Raw genomic sequence first — 21,741 nt, 5'->3', positions numbered from 1 at the left:
TCACGATAATCCGACAAAAACTCTGGAACTTCAGAAGGAGTGGAAGACGAAATAGACAAAAATGGAACATCACCATGTACTCCCTGACAACCCCAGCTGGACACAGACATAGATTTCCAGTCCAATACTGGATTATGGACCTGTAGCCATGGCAACCCCAAAACGACCACATCATGCAGATTATGCAACACCAGAAAGCGGATATCCTCCTGATGTGCAGGAGCCATGCACATGGTCAATTGGGTCCAGTACTGAGGCTTATTCTTGGCCAAAGGCGTAGCATCAATTCCTCTCAATGGAATAGGATACTGCAAGGGCTCCAAGAAAAAACCACAGCGCCTGGCAAACTCCAAGTCCATCAAATTCAGGGCAGCGCCTGAATCCACAAATGCCATAACAGAATAGGATGACAAAGAGCAAATCAGAGTAACAGACAATAGAAATTTAGACTGTACCGTACCAATGGTGGCAGACCTAGCGAACCGCTTAGTGCGCTTAGGACAATCGGAGATAGCATGAGTGGAATCACCACAGTAAATACATAGCCCATTCCGACGTCTGTGTTCTTGCCGTTCAGCTCTGGTCAAAGTCCTATCACATTGCATAGGCTCAGGCCCATGCTCAGATAGTACCGCCAAATGGTGCACAGCTTTACGCTCACGCAAGCGTCGATCGATCTGAATGGCCAAGGACATAGACTCATTCAGACCAGCAGGCATAGAAAATCCCACCATGACATCCTTAACCCCTTCATGACCCAGCCTATTTTGACCTTAAAGACCTTGCCGTTTTTTGCAATTCTGACCAGTGTCCCTTTATGAGGTAATAACTTAGGAACGCTTCAACGGATCCTAGCGGTTCTGAGATTGTTTTTTCGTGACATATTGGGCTTCATGTTAGTGGTAAATTTAGGTCAATAAATTCTGCGTTTATTTGTGATAAAAACATGAATTTGTCGAAAATTTTGAAAATTTCGCAATTTTCACATTTTGAATTTTTATTCTGTTAAACCAGAGAGTTATGTGACACGAAATAGTTAATAAATAACATTTCCCACATGTTTACTTTACATCAGCATAATTTTGGAAACAAAATTTTTTTTTGCTAGGAAGTTATAAGGGTTAAAATTTGACCAGCGATTTCTCATTTTTACAACGAAATTTACAAAACCATTTTTTTTTAGGGACCACCTCACATTTGAAGTCAGTTTGAGGGGTCTATATGGCTGAAAATACCCAAAAGTGACACCATTCTAAAAACTGCACCCCTCAAGGTACTCAAAACCACATTCAAGAAGTTTATTAACCCTTCAGGTGCTTCACAGCAGCAGAAGCAACATGGAAGGAAAAAATGAACATTTAACTTTTTAGTCACAAAAATTATCTTTTAGCAACAATTTTTTTATTTTCCCAATGGTAAAAGGAGAAACTGAACCACGAAAGTTGTTGTCCAATTTGTCCTGAGTACGCTGATACCTCATATGTGGGGGTAAACCACTGTTTGGGCGCACGGCAGGGCTTGGAAGGGAAGGAGCGCCACTTGACTTTTTGAATCAAAAATTGGCTCCACTCTTTAGCGGACACCATGTCACGTTAGGAGAGCCCCCATGTGCCTAAAAATTGGAGCTCCCCCACAAGTGACCCCATTTTGGAAACTAGACGCCCCAAGGAACTTATTTAGATGCATAGTGAGCACTTTGAACCCCCAAGTGCTTCACAAATTGATCCGTAAAAATGAAAAAGTACTTTTTTTTTCACAAAAAAATTCTTTTAGCCTCAATTTTTTCATTTTCACATGGGCAACAGGATAAAATGAATCCTAAAATTTGTTGGGCAATTTCTCCTGAGTACACCGATACCTCATATGTGGGGGTAAACCACTGTTTGGGCACATGGTAAGGCTCGGAAGGGAAGGAGAGCCATTTGACTTTTTGAATGAAAAATTATCTCCATCGTTAGCGGACACCATGTCGCGTTTGGAGAGCTCCTGTGTGCCTAAACATTGGAGTTCCCCCACAAGTGACCCCATTTTGGAAACTAGACCCCCCAAGGAACTTAGTTAGATGCCTAGTGAGCACTTTAAACTCTCAGGTGCTTCACAAATTGATCTGTAAAAATGAAAAAGTACTTTTTTTTCACAAAAAAATTCTTTTCGCCTCAATTTTTTCATTTTCACATGGGCAATAGGATAAAATGGATCATAAAATTTGTTGGGCAATTTCTCCCGAGTACGCCGATACCTCATATGTGGGGGTAAACCACTGTTTAGGCACTCGGCAGGGCTCGGAAGGGAAGGCGCGCCATTTGACTTTTTGAATGGAAAATTAGCTCCAATTGTTAGCGGACACCATGTTGCGTTTGGAGAGCCCCTGTGTGCCTAAACATTGGAGCTCCCCCACAAGTGACCCCATTTTGGAAACTAGACCCCCCAAGGAACTTATCTAGATGCATATTGAGCACTTTAAACCCCCAGGTGCTTCACAGAAGTTTATAACGCAGAGCCATGAAAATAAAAAATAATTTTTCTTTCCTCTAAAATGATTTTTTAGCCTGGAATTTCCTATTTTGCCAAGGGTAATAGGAGAAATTGGACCATAAATGTTGTTGTCCAGTTTGTCCTGAGTACGCTGATACCCCACATGTGGGGGTAAACCACTGTTTGGGCGCACGGCAGGGCTCGGAAGGGAAGGCACGCCATTTGGCTTTTTAAATGGAAAATTAGCTCCAATCATTAGCGGACACCATGTCACGTTTGGAGAGCCCCTGTGTGCCTAAACATTGGAGATCCCCCAGAAATGACCCCATTTTGGAAAATAGACCCCCAAAGGAACTAATCTAGATGTGTGGTGAGGACTTTGAACCCCCAAGTGCTTCACAGAAGTTTATAACGCAGAGCCATGAAAATAAAAAAAAAATTATTTTCTCAAAAATGATCTTTTAGCCTGCAATTTTTTATTTTCCTAAGGGTAACAGGAGAAATTTGACCCCAAAAGTTGTTGTCCAATTTCTCCTGAGTACGCTGATACCCCATATGTGGGGGTAAACCACTGTTTGGGCACATGTCGGGGCTCGGAAGTGAAGTAGTGACGTTTTGAAATGCAGACTTTGATGGAATGCTCTGTGGGCGTCACGTTGCGTTTGCAGAGCCCCTGATGTGGCTTAACAGTAGAAACCCCCCACAAGTGACCCCATTTTGGAAACTAGACCCCGAAAGGAACTTATCTAGATGTGTGGTGAGCACTTTGAACCCCCAAGTGCTTCACAGAAGTTTATAATGCAGAGCCGTGAAAATAATAAATACGTTTTCTTTCCTCAAAAATAATTATTTAGCCCAGAATTTTTTAATTTTCCCAAGGGTAACAGGAGAAATTTGACCCCAATATTTGTTGTCCAGTTTCTCCTGAGTACGGTGATACCCCATATGTGGGGGTAAACTACTGTTTGGGCACATGCCGGGGCTCGGAATTGAAGTAGTGACGTTTTGAAATGCAGACTTTGATGGAATGCTCTGCGGGCGTCACGTTGCGTTTGCAGAGCCCCTGATGGGGCTAAACAGTAGAAACCCCCCACAAGTGACCCCATTTAGGAAACTAGACCCCGAACGGAACTTATCTAGATGTGTGGTGAGCACTTTGAACACTGTGTGGTGAGCACTGTTTGGGCACACGTCAGGGCTCAGAAGGGAAGTAGTGACTTTTGAAATGCAGACTTTGATGGAATGGGCGTCACATTGCGTTTGCAGAGCCCCTGGTGTGCCTAAACAGTAGAAACCCCCCACAAGTGACCCCATTTTAGAAACTAGACCCCCCAAGGAACTTATCTAGATATGTGGTGAGCACTTTGAACCCTCAAGTGCTTCACAGACGTTTACAACGCAGAGCCGTGAAAATAAAAAATCATTTTTCTTTCCTCAAAAATGATGTTTTAGCAAGCAATTTTTTATTTTCACAAGGGTAACAGGAGAAATTGGACCCCAGTAATTGTTGCGCAATTTATCCTGAGTATGCTGGTACCCCATATGTGGGGGTAAACCACTGTTTGGGCACACGTCGGGGCTCGGAAGTGAGGGAGCACCATTTGACTTTTTGAATACGAGATTGGCTGGAATCAATGGTGGCGCCATGTTGCGTTTGGAGACCCCTGATGTGCCTAAACAGTGGTAACCCCTCAATTCTACCTCCAACCCTAACCCCAACACACCCCTAACCCTAATCCCAACTGTAGCCATAACCCTAATCACAACCCTAACCCCAACACACCAGTAACCCTAATCACACCCCTAACCACAACCCTAATTCCAACCCTAACCACAACCCTAATTACAACCCTAACCCTAACCCCTCAATTCTACCTCCAACCCTAACCCCAACACACCCCTAACTCTAATCCCAACTGTAGCCGTAACCCTAATCACAACCCTAACCCCAACACACCCCTAACCACAACCCTAACCCTAAGGCTATGTGCCCACGTTGCGGATTCGTGTGAGATTTTTCAGCATCATTTTTGAAAAATCCGCGGGTAAAAGGCACTGCGTTTTACCTGCGGATTTTCCGCGGATTTCCAGTATTTTTTGTGCGGATTTCACCTGCGGATTCCTATTGAGGAACAGGTGTAAAACGCTGCGGAATCCGCACAAAGAATTGACATGCTGCGGAAAATACAATGCAGCGTTTCCACGCTGTATTTTCCGCACCATGGGCACAGCGGATTTGGTTTCCATATGTTTACATGGAACTGTAAACCTGATGGAACACTGCTGCGAATCCGCAGCCAAATCCGCACCGTGTGCACATAGCCTAATTCTAAAGGTATGTGCACACGCTGCGGAAAACGCTGCGGATCCGCAACAGTTTCCCATGAGTTTACAGTTGAATGTAAACCTATGGGAAACAAAAATCGCTGTACACATGCTGCGGAAAAGCTGCACGGAAACGCAGCGGTTTACATTCCGCAGCATGTCACTTCTTTGTGCGGATTCCGCAGCGGTTTTACAACTGCTCAAATAGAAAATCGCAGTTGTAAAACCGCAGTGAAATGCGCAGAAAAAACGCGGTAAATCCGCCATAAATACGCAGCGGTTTAGCACTGCGGATTTATCAAATCCGCAGCGGAAAAATCTGCAGAGGACCAGAATACGTGTGCACATACCGAAACCCTAACCCTACCCCTAACCCTAGCCCTAGCCCTACCCCTAACCCTACCCCTAGCCCTACCCCTAACCCTACCCCTAACCCTACCCCTAATCCTAGCCCTACCCCTAACCCTACCCCTAACCCTAACCCTAGCCCTAACCCTAACCCTAACCCTAACCCTAACACTAGCCCTAACCCTAGCCCTAACCCTACCCCTAACCCTAACCCTATTCTAACATTAGCGGAAAAAAAAAAAAATCTTTATTTTTTATTGTCCCTACCTATGGGGGTGACAAAGGGGGGGGGGGGTCTTTTATTATTTTTTTTATTTTGATCACTGAGATAGATTATATCTCAGTGATCAAAATGCACTTTGGAACGAATCTGCCAGCCGGCAGATTCGGCGGGCGCACTGCGCATGCGCCCGCCATTTTGGAAGATGGCGGCACCCGGGGAGAAGACGGACGGACCCCGACAGGATCGGTAAGTATGATAGGGTGGGGGGAGCACGGGGGGGGGGGATCGGAGCGCGGGAGGGGTGGAACGGAGCACGGGGGGGGTGGAACGGACACGGGGGGTGGAACGGAGCACGGGGGGTGGAACGGAGTACGGGGGGGGTGGATCGGAGTGCGGGGGGGTGATTGGAGCACGGGGAGGGTGATTGGAGCATGGGGGGAGCGGACAAAAGCACGGGGGGAGCCGGAGCACAGGACGGAGGGGAGCCGGAGCAGTGTACCGGCCAGATCGGAGGGCTGGGGGGGCGATCGGTGGGGTTGGGTGGGGGCACATTAGTGTTTCCAGCCATGGCCGATGATATTGCAGCATCGGCCATGGCTGGATTGTAATATTTCACCAGTTATAATAGGTGAAATATTACAAATCGTTCTGATTGGCAGTTTCACTTTCAACAGCCAATCAGAGCGATCGTAGCCACGGGGAGGGGGGGTGAAGCCACCCCCCCTGGGCTAAACTACCACTCCCCCTGTCCCTGCAGATCGGGTGAAATGGGAGTTAACCCTTTCACCCGGCCTGCAGGGACGCGATCTTTCCATGACGCCACATAGGCGTCATGGGTCGGATTGGCACCGACTTTCATGACGCCTACGTGGCGTCAAAGGTCGGGAAGGGGTTAAGGGCTTCAGAGAGACCCTTTCTGAAGATTGCTGACAGGGCACATTCATTCCACTGAGTGAGCACAGACCACTTTCTAAACTTCTGACAATATATCTGCGCTTCATCCTGACCCTGACACAGAGCCAGCAAGATTTTCTCTGCCTGATCCACTGAATTAGGTTCGTCATAAAGCAATCCAAGTGCCAGGAAAAACGCATCAACATCACGCAATGCCGGATCTCCTGGCGCAAGGGAAAATGCCCAGTCTTGAGGGTCACCACGTAACAAAGAAATAATGATCTTTACTTGTTGAACAGGGTCACCTGACGAGCGAGGTTTCAAGGCAAGAAACAATTTACAATTATTTTTGAAATTCAAGAACTTAGATCTATCACCAAAAAACAAATCAGGAATTGGAATCCTAGGCTCTGACATCGGATTCTGAACCACAAAATCTTCAATGTTTTGTACCCTTGTAGTGAGATTATCCATCCAAGAGGACAGACCTTGAATGTCCATGTTTACACCTGTGTCCTGAACCACCCAGAGGTAAAGGGGAAAATAGAGACAAAACACACTGCAAAGAAAAAAAAATGGTCTCAGAACTTCTCTTATCCCTCTATTGAGATGCATTAGTACTTTGGTCCACCTGTACTGTTATGACCTGGTGGTCAGGACAATAATGGACCTGGTGGTTAAGAGCACACGGAATGACCTGATAGTTACTGATAATAAAGAACGAGCTCTGGGACGTGGGAACTCTGCTGACCGCAATCCCTAATCCTATCAAACACACTAGAAATAGCCGTGGATTGCGCCTAACGCTCCCTATGCAACTCGGCACAGCCTAAGAAACTAACTAGCCCTGAAGATAGAAAAATAAAGCCTACCTTGCCTCAGAGAAATTCCCCAAAGGAAAAGGCAGCCCCCACATATAATGACTGTGAGTAAAGATGAAAATACAAACACAGAGATTAAATAGATTTAGCAAAGTGAGGCCCGACTTACTGAACAGACCGAGGATAGGAAAGGTTACTTTGCGGTCAGCACAAAAACCTACAAAAAGACCACGCAGAGGGCGCAAAAAGACCCTCCGCACCGACTCACGGTGCGGAGGCGCTCCCTCTGCGTCCCAGAGCTTCCGGCAAGCAAGACAACAATAAAAATAGCAAGCTGGACAGAAAAATAGCAAACCAAAGAAATACAAGCTGGAACTTAGCTTCTGCTGGGAAGACAGGTCACAAGAACGATCCAGGAGTGAACTAGACCAATACTGGAACATTGACAGGTGGCATGGAGCAAAGATCTAAGTGGAGTTAAATAGAGCAGCCAGCTAACGAATTAACCTCGTCACCTGTGGAAGGAAACTCAGAAACACCCACCAGAGGAAGTCCATGGACAGAACCAGCCGAAGTACCATTCATGACCACAGGAGGGAGCCCGACAACAGAATTCACAACACATGACGCAGGCTCAGGCTGACCAGAAGCACTGGTACGACCAGAACGCCAAGGAGCTGGTCCTCTCTGATGAGCATTAATATGGCTGTAGACTGTACAGAGAGTTAGACTTCACTTACATCCATGTAGTTGAGTAATGGCTCCACCGCAGCCTCCTCATCCTCATGTAAATATTTACTGTAGAGATCGTGCTCATGTGAGAGACCTTCTCTCAGAAGACCATGTTCTTGTAGAGTCCGTCTCAGGGACTTTCTTCTGATCAGGGGAACACTAGAAACATACAGAATCATACAATGATGACAAAGTCATTGGATAAGACTGGGAATGTTTTCCTGAAGGATGGAGATTCACCATCACTGCATCTGTATAATGCAGGATCCATCACCACTGATATCTACAGTCACCCCAATACATCTTCACACTTACTAAGAAGGAAGAAGAACTATAAGGAGGATGATTTATGCAAATTATTGTGAGAATGATAAGTAGAAATATACACGCAAGGAGTAATTATTGCAAGAGTATGTTATGAACAGTGTATGAATGATGTGTAGAGAATGTATGGGTGATGCATGATTACTATATCAGTGGTGTATGAACAGTATATGAATGATGTGTAGCGAATGTATGAGTGATGCTTGATTACTATTAAACAGTGGTTCCCTTATACTGTTATTGCGTATGCAGTGAGTGGCAGGGCTGCCCAAAATTTGGACGCACCCCAACAACCCATTGAACAGACGTCATGGATGACCACATGCAACCTGAGTTCACAGTATTCATTTGGTACTCTCATACTGTTTGCTTATGCATTGAATGCCAGGCCTGCTTTGCCCCAAAGTTACACGCACCCCAATAACCTTTGAAACAACGTCTTGAATGGAAACATGAAAGCAGAGCTCCCATTATTAGTCATTTGGTACTCCCATAAAGTTTGCCCATGAAGTGAATGCAATGCCTGCCCCAAAGTTACACGCACCCGAATCCCCCTTGGAATAAATGTGGACGATGGCCTCCGAAAAATGTTTTCCCAGTTTAAAGGAGCGTGTCTCCTATACTTGTAATGCCTATTAAATAAGTGTATGGGCTAACAAATATTTCCCCCTGGGGGTACACCTCAACATACTGTTTAAACATTTTCTTTCCGGGCATCAAAAACACCCTTTAACACAATAACATGGCTGTAGCCATGGTGATCTAGTTGTTGTGGCTGATGAGGATGAGGAGAAGGAGGATAACAGCAAATAGGCAAAATTGCAAAATCAGGAAGAACATACCCATGTCTGAGTGTGAAGAGGTGCATAGGAATAGACCTCCCAAAAAAAGACACTGGATTTGAGTTTATGCTACGCTGCTGTCATTCGGTGGTGTTGAGAAGTCAGGCCTTATCCAGCCCTTGTTCATTTTTATAAGAGTTAACAGCACCTGTTGTGGCCCACAGTCAAGCAGCACCATCATCAAGCCCGTCCACGTCCTTGTCCCAGCACAGCCTTCAATTGTCTATAACCCAGTCTTTGGAACGCAAGCGGAAATACCCAGCCAACGCCCCACAGGCCACAGTCCTAAATTCTAATATTTCTCTTCTGTTTGCGCTAGAAATGCTGCCTTTTAGGCTCGTTGAGACGGAAGCTTTCCGCAACCTGATGGCGGCAGCCATCCTAAGGTACTCGGACCTCAGTCACCACTATTTCTCCCAGTGTGCCATACCGGCATTACACCAGCATGTGTCCCACAACATTACCCGTGCCCTCAACAATGCTGTTACAGGGAAAGTCCACCTAACCACGGACACGTGGACAAGTGCTTGTGGGCAGGGACGGTACATCAAACTGATGGCACACTGGCTTAACAATGTGGAAGCCGGGACCCAGTCGGACCTTGGGATGGAACACATCCTCCCCACACCGAGGATTGCTGGCCCTACATCAATCAGGGTTGCCCCCACAGCTCCTGCACCTCCTCTTCATCCTCCATCTCTGAAATCAACACATGAGTCAGAAGCTGGAAGCAGTGCAGCACTGCCTCAGCCAAGCGCCAACAGGCTGTGCTGAAGCTAATCTGCATAGGTGACTGTTATGACCTGGTGGTCAGGACAATAATGGACCTGGTGGTTAAGAGCACACGGAATGACCTGATAGTAACTGATAATTAAGGACGAGCTCTGGGACGTGGGAACTCTGCTGACCGCAATCCCTAATCCTATCAAACACACTAGAAATAGCCGTGAATTGCGCCTAACGCTCCCTATGCAACTAGGCACAGCCTAAGAAACTAGCTAGCCCTAAAGAAGGAAAATAAAGCCTACCTAGCCTCAGAGAAATTCCCCAAAGGAAAAGGCAGCCCCCCACATATAATGACTGTGAGTAAAGATTAAAATACAAACACAGAGATTAAATAGATTTAGCAAAGTGAGGCCCGACTTACTGAACAGACCGAGGATAGGAAAGGTTACTTTGCGGTCAGCACAAAAACCTACAAAAAGACCACGCGGAGGGCGCAAAAAGACCCTCCGCACCGACTCACGGTGCGGAGGCGCTCCCTCTGCGTCCCAGAGCTTCCAGCAAGCAAGACAACAATAATAATAGCAAGCTGGACAGAAAAGTAGCAAACCAAAGAAATACAAGCTGGAACTTAGCTTCTGCTGGGAAGACAGGTCACAAGAACGATCCAGGAGTGAACTAGACCAATACTGGAACATTGACAGGTGGTATGGAGCAAAGATCTAAGTGGAGTTAAATAGCGCAGCCTGCTAACAAATTAACCTCGTCACCTGTGGAAGGAAACTCAGAAACACCCACCAGAGGAAGTCCATGGACAGAACCAGCCGAAGTACCATTCATGACCACAGGAGGGAGCCCGACAACAGAATTCACAATAGGTGACAAACCTCACAAAGCAGAAGAGTTGTGGACAGCTCTGAAAGAGCAGTCAGATGTTTGGATGACACCGCTGAACCTACAGCCAGGCATAGTCGTGTGTGACAATGGCCGTAACCTTGTGGCGGTTCTGAGGCAAGGTGAGCTCACACACGTACCTTGCTTGGCCCATGTGATTAACCTTGTGGTTCAACGTTTTCTGATAAGCTACCCGGAGCTGCCAGATCTGCTAGTGAAAGTACGCCGTCTGTCTGCCCATTTTAGAAAGTCAGCTACAGCTTCAGCCGCCCTAGCCGTGCTTCAGCAGTGTTTGCAGCTTCCAGCTCACCGACTGGTGTATGATGTCCCCACGTGCTGGAACTCTAAGCTGCATATGTTGGAAAGGATTTGTGAGCAGAAGAGGGCAGTTGTTGACTACCAACATCAACAAGGGCATCAATATTCAGTTCAGATTCCACACATAAGACCTCAGGAGTGGACATGGATGTCAGACATATGTACCATCCTCCAAAACTTTGAGGGCTGCACTAAGATGGTGAGCGGCGATGACTCCATAATTAGCATCACCATCCCGCTTCTCAGCATTCTGAAAACCTCTCTGCTCACAATTAAAGAGGATGCATTGCAGGCAGAGCACGAGGACATGGAGCAAGGAAACATATAGGGGGATTACACTCAACCCAGCCTCATGTCTTCTCAACGTGGATTGGTAGGCAATGAGGAGGAGGAAGAACAGGAGCTACTTTCATGCGCTACAGACGGTACTACAAAAACATTTGTATCAGCATGTGTTCAGCGGGGATGGCCTGAGGACAGGGAGAATGAGGAGGAGGACAGCTTGGTCAGTCGTCTTGTTGGTGAGGACACGGAAGTCTTGCCTGTTAGCAGTCTAGCACTCATGGCTGACTTTATGTTGCGCTGAGTTTCACATGACCCTCGCATTATATAAATTTTGGGTGACACTCATTACTGGTTGGTGACACTTCTAGACCCACGCTACAAGGAGAACTTTCAATCTCTTCTACCAGAGGTAGAGAGGTGTACTAAAATGTTGCAGTACCAGAGGGCCCTTGTAGTGGAATTACTTAGAAAATTCCCATGTGAGAACGCTGGCAGCAGATGTCAGAGTTCATTGTACAGCCAAGGAGTGCAAGCAAGAGAGACAGAAGTGCAATTTAGCTCAAGCAGGGGAACAATGGCCAAGTTCTGGAACAGTTTTCTCAGACCCTCCCATCGTGGCGGCCCAGAGGCAAGTGGTGCTGTCACAAGAAGTGCAATGTTTATGAAGTTGGTGAAGGAGTACCTTGCAGATTGTACAAACGTCCTCAGTGATTCCTCTGTGCCTTTTAGTTATTGGATATCCAAGCTGGACACGTGGCATGAACCGGCTCTCTATGCCTTGGAGGTCCTGGCCTGCCCTGCTGCTAGCGTTCTGTCAGAGTGGGTTTTTAGTGCTGCTGGTGAAATTATAACAGATAAGCGCATTCGCCTGTCAATTTAAAATGCTGACAGGCTGACTCTTTTAAAAATGAACAAGGGCTGGATTGGGAAAGACTTCTGTACTGTAGTTTTTTCTTCTATCCTTCCAGTAGATGGGCATGGCACCAGGAGATGGAACAGGATCCTTGATGCAAACAACTGGCTAAGACGATGGTGCAGACAACAAGGATTTGGATTCCTGGACCACGGTGTGAATTACTGGTATGATGGACTCCTCGCCAGAGACGGACTACACCTCAACAAACCTGGGAAACACACATTCGCCAGAAGACTCGCTACACTCATCAGGAGGGCGTTAAACTAGAAGAAGAGGGGACAGGAAGAAAAACATTAGACGCGAACAAAGAAGACCCAGGAAAACATACTCAGAAGGGAGGTAAGAACATTTCTAAAACAATCCACAGTGAGGAGATTGGAACAAAACAAAATCCTCTAAACTGCATGCTCGCAAACGCCAGAAGCCTGACAAACAAGATGGAAGAACTAGAAGCAGAAATATCTACAGGTAACTTTGACATAGTGGGAATAACCGAGACATGGTTAGATGAAAGCTATGACTGGGCAGTTAACTTACAGGGTTACAGTCTGTTTAGAAAGGATCGTTAAAATCGGAGAGGAGGAGGGGTTTGTCTCTATGTAAAGTCTTGTCTAAAGTCCACTTTAAGGGAGGATATTAGCGAAGGGAATGAGGATGTCGAGTCCATATGGGTTGAAATTCATGGAGGGAAAAATGGTAACAAAATTCTCATTGGGGTCTGTTACAAACCCCCAAATATAACAGAAAGCATGGAAAGTCTACTTCTAAAGCAGATAGATGAAGCTGCAACCCATAATGAGGTCCTGGTTATGGGGGACTTTAACTACCCGGATATTAACTGGGAAACAGAAACCTGTGAAACCCATAAAGGCAACAGGTTTCTGCTAATAACCAAGAAAAATTATCTTTCACAATTGGTGCAGAATCCAACCAGAGGAGCAGCACTTTTAGACCTAATACTATCTAATAGACCTGACAGAATAACAAATCTGCAGGTGGTCGGGCATCTAGGAAATAGCGACCACAATATTGTGCAGTTTCACCTGTCTTTCACTAGGGGGACTTGTCAGGGAGTCACAAAAACATTGAACTTTAGAAAGGCAAAGTTTGACCAGCTTAGAGATGCCCTTAATCTGGTAGACTGGGACAACATCCTCAGAAATAAGAATACAGATAATAAATGGGAAATGTTTAAGAACATCCTAAATAGGCAGTGTAAGCGGTTTATACCTTGTGGGAATAAAAGGACTAGAAATAGGAAAAACCCAATGTGGCTAAACAAAGAAGTAAGACAGGCAATTAACAGTAAAAAGAAAGCATTTGCACTACTAAAGCAGGATGGCACCATTGAAGCTCTAAAAAACTATAGGGAGAAAAATACTTTATCTAAAAAACTAATTAAAGCTGCCAAAAAGGAAACAGAGAAGCACATTGCTAAGGAGAGTAAAACTAATCCCAAACTGTTCTTCAACTATATCAATAGTAAAAGAATAAAAACTGAAAATGTAGGCCCCTTAAAATATAGTGAGGAAAGAATGGTTGTAGATGACGAGGAAAAAGCTAACATATTAAACACCTTCTTCTCCACGGTATTCACGGTGGAAAAAGAAATGCTAGGTGAAATCCCAAGAAACAATGAAAACCCTATATTAAGGGTCACCAATCTAACCCAAGAAGAGGTGCGAAACCGGCTAAATAAGATTAAAATAGATAAATCTCCGGGTCCGGATGGCATACACCCACGAGTACTAAGAGAACTAAGTAATGTAATAGATAAACCATTATTTCTTATTTTTAGGGACTCTATAGCGACAGGGTCTGTTCCGCAGGACTGGCGCATAGCAAATGTGGTGCCAATATTCAAAAAGGGCTCTAAAAGTGAACCTGGAAATTATAGGCCAGTAAGTCTAACCTCTATTGTTGGTAAAATATTTGAAGGGTTTCTGAGGGATGTTATTCTGGATTATCTCAATGAGAATAACTGTTTAACTCCATATCAGCATGGGTTTATGAGAAATCGCTCCTGTCAAACCAATCTAATCAGTTTTTATGAAGAGGTAAGCTATAGACTGGACCACGGTGAGTCATTGGACGTGGTATATCTCGATTTTTCCAAAGCGTTTGATACCGTGCCGCACAAGAGGTTGGTACACAAAATGAGAATGCTTGGTCTGGGGGAAAATGTGTGTAAATGGGTTAGTAACTGGCTTAGTGATAGAAAGCAGAGGGTGGTTATAAATGGTATAGTCTCTAACTGGGTCGCTGTGACCAGTGGGGTACCGCAGGGGTCAGTATTGGGACCTGTTCTCTTCAACATATTCATTAATGATCTGGTAGAAGGTTTACACAGTAAAATATCGATATTTGCAGATGATACAAAACTATGTAAAGCAGTTAATACAAGAGAAGATAGTATTCTGCTACAGATGGATCTGGATAAGTTGGAAACTTGGGCTGAAAGGTGGCAGATGAGGTTTAACAATGATAAATGTAAGGTTATACACATGGGAAGAGGGAATCAATATCACCATTACACACTGAACGGGAAACCACTGGGTAAATCTGACAGGGAGAAGGACTTGGGGATCCTAGTTAATGATAAACTTACCTGGAGCAGCCAGTGCCAGGCAGCAGCTGCCAAGGCAAATAGGATCATGGGGTGCATTAAAAGAGGTCTGGATACACATGATGAGAGCATTATACTGCCTCTGTACAAATCCCTAGTTAGACCGCACATGGAGTACTGTGTCCAGTTTTGGGCACCGGTGCTCAGGAAGGATATAATGGAACTAGAGAGAGTACAAAGGAGGGCAACAAAATTAATAAAGGGGATGGGAGAACTACAATACCCAGATAGATTAGCGAAATTAGGATTATTTAGTCTAGAAAAAAGACGACTGAGGGGCGATCTAATAACCATGTATAAGTATATAAGGGGACAATACAAATATCTCGCTGAGGATCTGTTTATACCAAGGAAGGTGACGGGCACAAGGGGGCATTCTTTGCGTCTGGAGGAGAGAAGGTTTTTCCACCAACATAGAAGAGGATTCTTTACTGTTAGGGCAGTGAGAATCTGGAATTGCTTGCCTGAGGAGGTGGTGATGGCGAACTCAGTCGAGGGGTTCAAGAGAGGCCTGGATGTCTTCCTGGAGCAGAACAATATTGTATCATACAATTATTAGGTTCTGTAGAAGGACGTAGATCTGGGGATTTATTATGATGGAATATAGGCTGAACTGGATGGACAAATGTCTTTTTTCGGCCTTACTAACTATGTTACTATGTTACTATGTTAATAGATCGCTGGGTACCTTTAGATGCGCTCATTGCAGGTTTTGCAACTACACTGCACCATCCAGCACATTTCAAAGCTCTGTGACGAAAAGGGTATAAAAAATAGACAATTGGGAAACTGCAAAACAGAGGGCGTCATATATGTCTGTACTTGCCCCTGCCCCATGGATTACGAGGGTAAAACAAAACGACAGCTACGGGTCAGAATGGGTGAACACCTAGGAGACATAAGACATAAACGAGATTCCCCGTTAGTGAGGCATGTTAACTCTGGACACATCGGAGCTGCGGACAGTATCTCATAAGATTATTGAGGCGGTGAGTCCTTCAATCAGACAGGGCGACTGGGACAATAAAACTCTTCAGTGAGAATGTAGGTGGATCGTCTGGATGGAGAGTATGAGCCCTGGTGGGCTTAATGAACAATTGACATATACCTGCTTCATATAGACTGTTTGTATATAGGGATTTCCGGTAGATGACTCTTCTAGTCCAATTCTTGACTAATTTTAGTCTGTAAATACTACAGGGTATTTTACCTATGTGGGTGAGGGCATTGATGAGTCTGGGCATGTATGTAGCGTTATACGCAGGATATCTATATCTTTGTAGATGTGAACTATCAGTGCTGAGGATCTGATGCTTGGAGTCTACTGAACAGCTGAGAGTTGCTGCAGTACTTCAATATACACTGTGTTTATACAGTGCGGTGCCCATGTTATGGCTTTACAGGATGGCTGTCCTAAACTATACCTTGAGACCGCTCATGTTTAGTATTGCTTCGGTGGGTGGTTGCGCTGAGTGGGCGCCTCTGGATATGTCTGTCCGGGGACTGTGCATTGCGCATGGCCGCCCCTGTGAGACGCATCTGCGTTCCACCAAGCAGAGATATATCCGCCTCCGGGGGACGGAAGGCTGAGGCAGGACATATGATTGTGCACGGCGCATGTCTATCCCAATGAGACGCATCTGCGCTCCACTATACAGAGGGCGACCCTGCGTGGGAAGTGTCATGTGGTAGTGAGGCGTGGACTATTGAGACGGCGTGCGTCTGACTCACTCCATGATGCTAAATAAGGCTGCGTTCACACATCAGGTTTTTGGTTTCAGGCTAAACCCGGCAAATTTGCTAAAAAAACGGATCCGGCGTAAATTGTGAAAAACTGATGCACCGGATCCGTTTTTTTAGCTGGATCCGGCTCTCTTTACTGCGCATGGTTTTTAGACTTCCTGGTGGGGGGAGAGAGAGAGAGAAGAGAGAAGAGAAGAGAGGAGAGATTGCATGCCAGAATCAAAAACAAAGCTTCTGGGCATGCTAAATGTGTAAAAAACGGATTCGGTTGCCGGAAACGTTGATTCACACATCCGTTCCATGTGTTTATTGCCGGAAACGTCCCTTCAGGCTTTTTCGCCGGACACAAAAAACGTTGCAGGAGACGTTTTTTGTGTCCGGCAAAAAAGCCTGAAGGGACGGAGCCAGCACAAAACGGATGAAACGCATGTCCTTCAGGCACAATCCGGCGCTAATACAACTCTATGGGGACAAAACGGATCCGGTGTAAGAAAAAAACGGATCCGGATTGTGCCTGAAACCAAAAACCTGATGTGTGAAAGCAGCCTAAGCGCGCACCTTGTGACCCTAGTAGCAGCGCTGACACGTGGGATCACCATATTTACGGCTCCATCTAGTTTCATTAACTACGGTAGTCTGAAGCCATAAGTCTAGCGCCGCCACCTCCACATGTTCAGATCTACTTCTCAAGCCATTGCTGCTATATCCCAATGGATCCCCTGATGACCCCTATACTGGGAAGGGGCGGAACGCGTAGGGATGGCGATATGGGGCTCGTTATGTCACATATATTCAGATAAGTCTATTGTTATCATGGCAGACTGTGTACAGCACTTTTCATAGGAATTTGTAGTACGAAAACCACGAGAGACTGGTGACTTGGCCTCATCTGTACGGGCTTTATATGTGCTGTTATCTTGATACACGGATATGAGATACACTGTACGAGTCATTGACAGATGTAAATGTATCCATGTGGAATATAATGGTCACTAATAACCAGCAGTAGATAGATAGATATATATATATTTCATTTTCTTTCATCATTTTTTTCATCTATCTGAAGCTGCTTTGATTACTTCTAGGTCTACTGTATATACGATGAAGGCAGCGGCATGTTGTTTGTATGATCTCTAAGCTCTTCTGTACCCTTTGGTCACTGATATGAGGAATCTCGTGTGTCTGTTCTTTATTCCATGCTATAGGTATTATTATTTACTAGAGAATAACAGCAGATTAATGATATCATCGGACGCTCTGGAGACTCCTCAGTTTACCTCATAGGGTACATATTAGTGTATTAACTACTGCAGCATTATTTGCTGCCTTGCTTTTAGTTTGTTTGTTTTTTTTCACCTTTCTAGTGTGACCTAGGTCCATTTGTGTGTATGATGTTTGGGTTTTTGGGCGTGGGTAGTTGTTAGGGCCCAGTAAGGGCAGGAAGGGTCAGTCTACATTGAGTGGGGGCGCCACATCGAATTTAGGGTGCCAACCTCCGCTGTTAGGAAGGTGTGCGCTCTATTAGGGCGACCAACAGGGACTGTCAGGAATATTTCTCTCTATTCTATCTTGGTTATTTTTTCCTACCCCGTTCCTACCTAGTTGTTTTGATGTTGGTCGTCATTATGTATTTAACTATCTATTAGATTTTAATACTATTCATTAAAGATATCTTTTAAAGTCTTGTGTTTTTTTTGGTTGTTAGATAGATTATATCTTATAATATTTGGTCTGGTAGTTTGTAAAACAAAGGAGTTCGCAGCATAAAATGCACATTGTGAAGAGGGTTTTCCTGGGCCCATCCAGTATGTGGGTAACAAGGCCTAATGGGGGGCATATGACTATACAGCAGGGCTCGCCTTCCTGCCAATGTGTAACACAAAGGAGTCCGGAGCACAAAATGCACATTGTGAAGTGGGTTTTCCTGGGCCCATCCAGTGTGTGGGTAACAAGGCCTAATGGGGGGCATATGACTATACAGCAGGGCTCGCCTTCCTGCCAATGTGTAACACAAAGGAGTCCGGAGCACAAAATGCACATTGTGAAGTGGGTTTTCCTGGGCCCATCCAGTATGTGGGTAACAAGGCCTAATGGGGGGCATATGACTATACAGCAGGGCTCGCCTTCCTGCCAATGTGTAACACAAAGGAGTCCGGAGCATAAAATGCACATTGTGAAGAGGGTTTTCCTGGGCCCATCCAGTATGTGGGTAACAACGCCTAATGGGGGGCATATGACTATACAGCAGGGCTCGCCTTCCTGCCAATGTGTAACACAAAGGAGTCCGGAGCATAAAATGCACATTGTGAAGAGGGTTTTCCTGGGCCCATCCAGTATGTGGGTAACAACGCCTAATGGGGGGCATATGACTATACAGCAGGGCTCGCCTTCCTGCCAATGTGTAACACAAAGGAGTCCGGAGCATAAAATGCACATTGTGAAGTGGGTTTTCCTGGGCCCATCCAGTGTGTGGGTAACAACGCCTAATGGGGGGCATATGACTATACAGCAGGGCTCGCCTTCCTGCCAATGTGTAACACAAAGGAGTCCGGAGCACAAAATGCACATTGTGAAGAGGGTTTTCCTGGGCCCATCCAGTGTGTGGGTAACAAGGCCTAATGGGGGGCATATGACTATGCAGCAGGGCTCGCCTTCCTGCCAATGTGTAACACAAAGGAGTCCGGAGCATAAAATTCACATTGTGAAGAGGGTTTTCCTGGGCCCATCCAGTGTGTGGGTAACAAGGCCTAATGGGGGGCATATGACTATACAGCAGGGCTCGCCTTCCTGCCAATGTGTAACACAAAGGAGTTCGGAGCACAAAATTCACATTGTGAAGAGGGTTTTCCTGGGCCCATCCAGTGTGTGGGTAACAAGGCCTAATGGGGGGCATATGACTATACAGCAGGGCTCGCCTTCCTGCCAATGTGTAACACAAAGGAGTCCGGAGCATAAAATTCACATTGTGAAGAGGGTTTTCCTGGGCCCATCCAGTGTGTGGGTAACAAGGCCTAATGGGGGGCATATGACTATACAGCAGGGCTCGCCTTCCTGCCAATGTGTAACACAAAGGAGTCCGGAGCATAAAATGCACATTGTGAAGAGGGTTTTCCTGGGCCCATCCAGTGTGTGGGTAACAAGGCCTAATGGGGGACATATGACTATACAGCAGGGCTCGCCTTCCTGCCAATGTGTAACACAAAGGAGTCCGGAGCATAAAATGCACATTGTGAAGAGGGTTTTCCTGGGCCCATCCAGTGTGTGGGTAACAAGGCCTAATGGGGGGCATATGACTATACAGCAGGGCTCGCCTTCCTGCCAATGTGTAACACAAAGGGTCCGGAGCATAAAATGCACATTGTGAAGAGGGTTTTCCTGGGCCCATCCAGTGTGTGGGTAACAAGGCCTAATGGGGGGCATATGACTATACAGCAGGGCTCGCCTTCCTGCCAATGTGAAACACAAAGGAGTTCGGAGCACAAAATTCACATTGTGAAGAGGGTTTTCCTGGGCCCATCCAGTGTGTGGGTAACAAGGCCTAATGGGGGGCATATGACTATGCAGCAGGGCTCGCCTTCCTGCCAATGTGTAACACAAAGGAGTCCGGAGCATAAAATGCACATTGTGAAGAGGGTTTTCCTGGGCCCATCCAGTGTGTGGGTAACAAGGCCTAATGGGGGGCATATGACTATACAGCAGGGCTCGCCTTCCTGCCAATGTGTAACACAAAGGAGTCCGGAGCATAAAATGCACATTGTGAAGAGGGTTTTCCTGGGCCCATCCAGTATATGGGTAACAAGGCCTAATGGGGGGCATATGACTATGCAGCAGGGCTCGCCTTCCTGCCAATGTGTAACACAAAGGAGTCCGGAGCACAAAATGCACATTGTGAAGAGGGTTTTCCTGGGCCCATCCAGTATATGGGTAACAAGGCCTAATGGGGGGCATATGACTATACAGCAGGGCTCACCTTCCTGCCAATGTGTAACACAAAGGAGTCCGGAGCACAAAATGCACATTGTGAAGAGGGTTTTCCTAGGCCCATCCAGTATATGGGTAACAAGGCCTAATGGGGGGCATATGACTATGCAGCAGGGCTCGCCTTCCTGCCAATGTGTAACACAAAGGAGTCCGGAGCATAAAATGCACATTGTGAAGAGGATTTTCCTGGGCCCATCCAGTATATGGGTAACAAGGCCTAATGGGGGGCATATGACTATGCAGCAGGGCTCGCCTTCCTGCCAATGTGTAACACAAAGGGTCCGGAGCATAAAATGCACATTGTGAAGTGGGTTTTCCTGGGCCCATCCAGTGTGTGGGTAACAAGGCCTAATGGGGGGCATATGACTATACAGCAGGGCTCGCCTTCCTGCCAATGTATACCACAAAGGAGTCCGGAGCACAAAATGCACATTGTGAAGAGGATTTTCCTGGGCCCATCCAGTGTGTGGGTAACAAGGCCTAATGGGGGGCATATGACTATACAGCAGGGCTCGCCTTCCTGCCAATGTATACCACAAAGGAGTCCGGAGCATAAAATGCACATTGTGAAGAGGGTTTTCCTGGACCCATCCAGTATGTGGGTAACAAGGCCTAATGGGGGGCACATGACTATACAGCAGGGCTCGCCTTCCTGCCAATGTATACCACAAAGGGTCCGGAGCATAAAATGCACATTGTGAAGTGGGTTTTCCTGGGCCCATCCAGTATGTGGGTAACAAGGCCTAATGGGGGGCACATGACTATACAGCAGGGCTCGCCTTCCTGCCAATGTGTAACACAAAGGAGTCCGGAGCATAAAATGTACATTGTGAAGAGGGTTTTCCTGGGCCCATCCAGTATGTGGGTAACAAGGCCTAATGGGGGGCATATGACTATACAGCAGGGCTCGCCTTCCTGCCAATGTGTAACACAAAGGAGTCCGGAGCACAAAATGCACATTGTGAAGAGGATTTTCCTGGGCCCATCCAGTGTGTGGGTAACAAGGCCTAATGGGGGGCATATGACTATACAGCAGGGCTCGCCTTCCTGCCAATGTGTAACACAAAGGAGTCCGGAGCACAAAATGCACATTGTGAAGTGGGTTTTCCTGGGCCCATCCAGTATGTGGGTAACAAGGCCTAATGGGGGGCACATGACTATACAGCAGGGCTCGCCTTCCTGCCAATGTGTAACACAAAGGAGTCCGGAGCATAAAATGTACATTGTGAAGAGGGTTTTCCTGGGCCCATCCAGTGTGTGGGTAACAAGGC

At 46.1% G+C, this 21,741-nt stretch overlaps 1 protein-coding gene across 1 annotated transcript in view; it reads right to left on the bottom strand.

The window, feature by feature from the left end:
• The window catches only part of LOC138638840 (pepsin A-like), a 197,754-nt gene that overhangs the window by 153,895 nt on the left and 22,118 nt on the right, over positions 1-21,741 (bottom strand). The window contains exon 2 of the mRNA XM_069728498.1: positions 7,827-7,977. Within this exon, the coding sequence (XP_069584599.1) occupies positions 7,827-7,977 (151 nt within the window). The remainder of the gene's footprint in view (positions 1-7,826; positions 7,978-21,741) is intronic.

Source organism: Ranitomeya imitator, chromosome 5 (genome assembly GCF_032444005.1).
Source record: "Ranitomeya imitator isolate aRanImi1 chromosome 5, aRanImi1.pri, whole genome shotgun sequence".
Classification (NCBI taxonomy): Eukaryota; Metazoa; Chordata; class Amphibia; order Anura; family Dendrobatidae; genus Ranitomeya; species Ranitomeya imitator.
The sequence above is the reverse complement of the archived record's forward strand: the minus strand, read 5'-3'. Positions and strand labels throughout refer to the sequence as shown.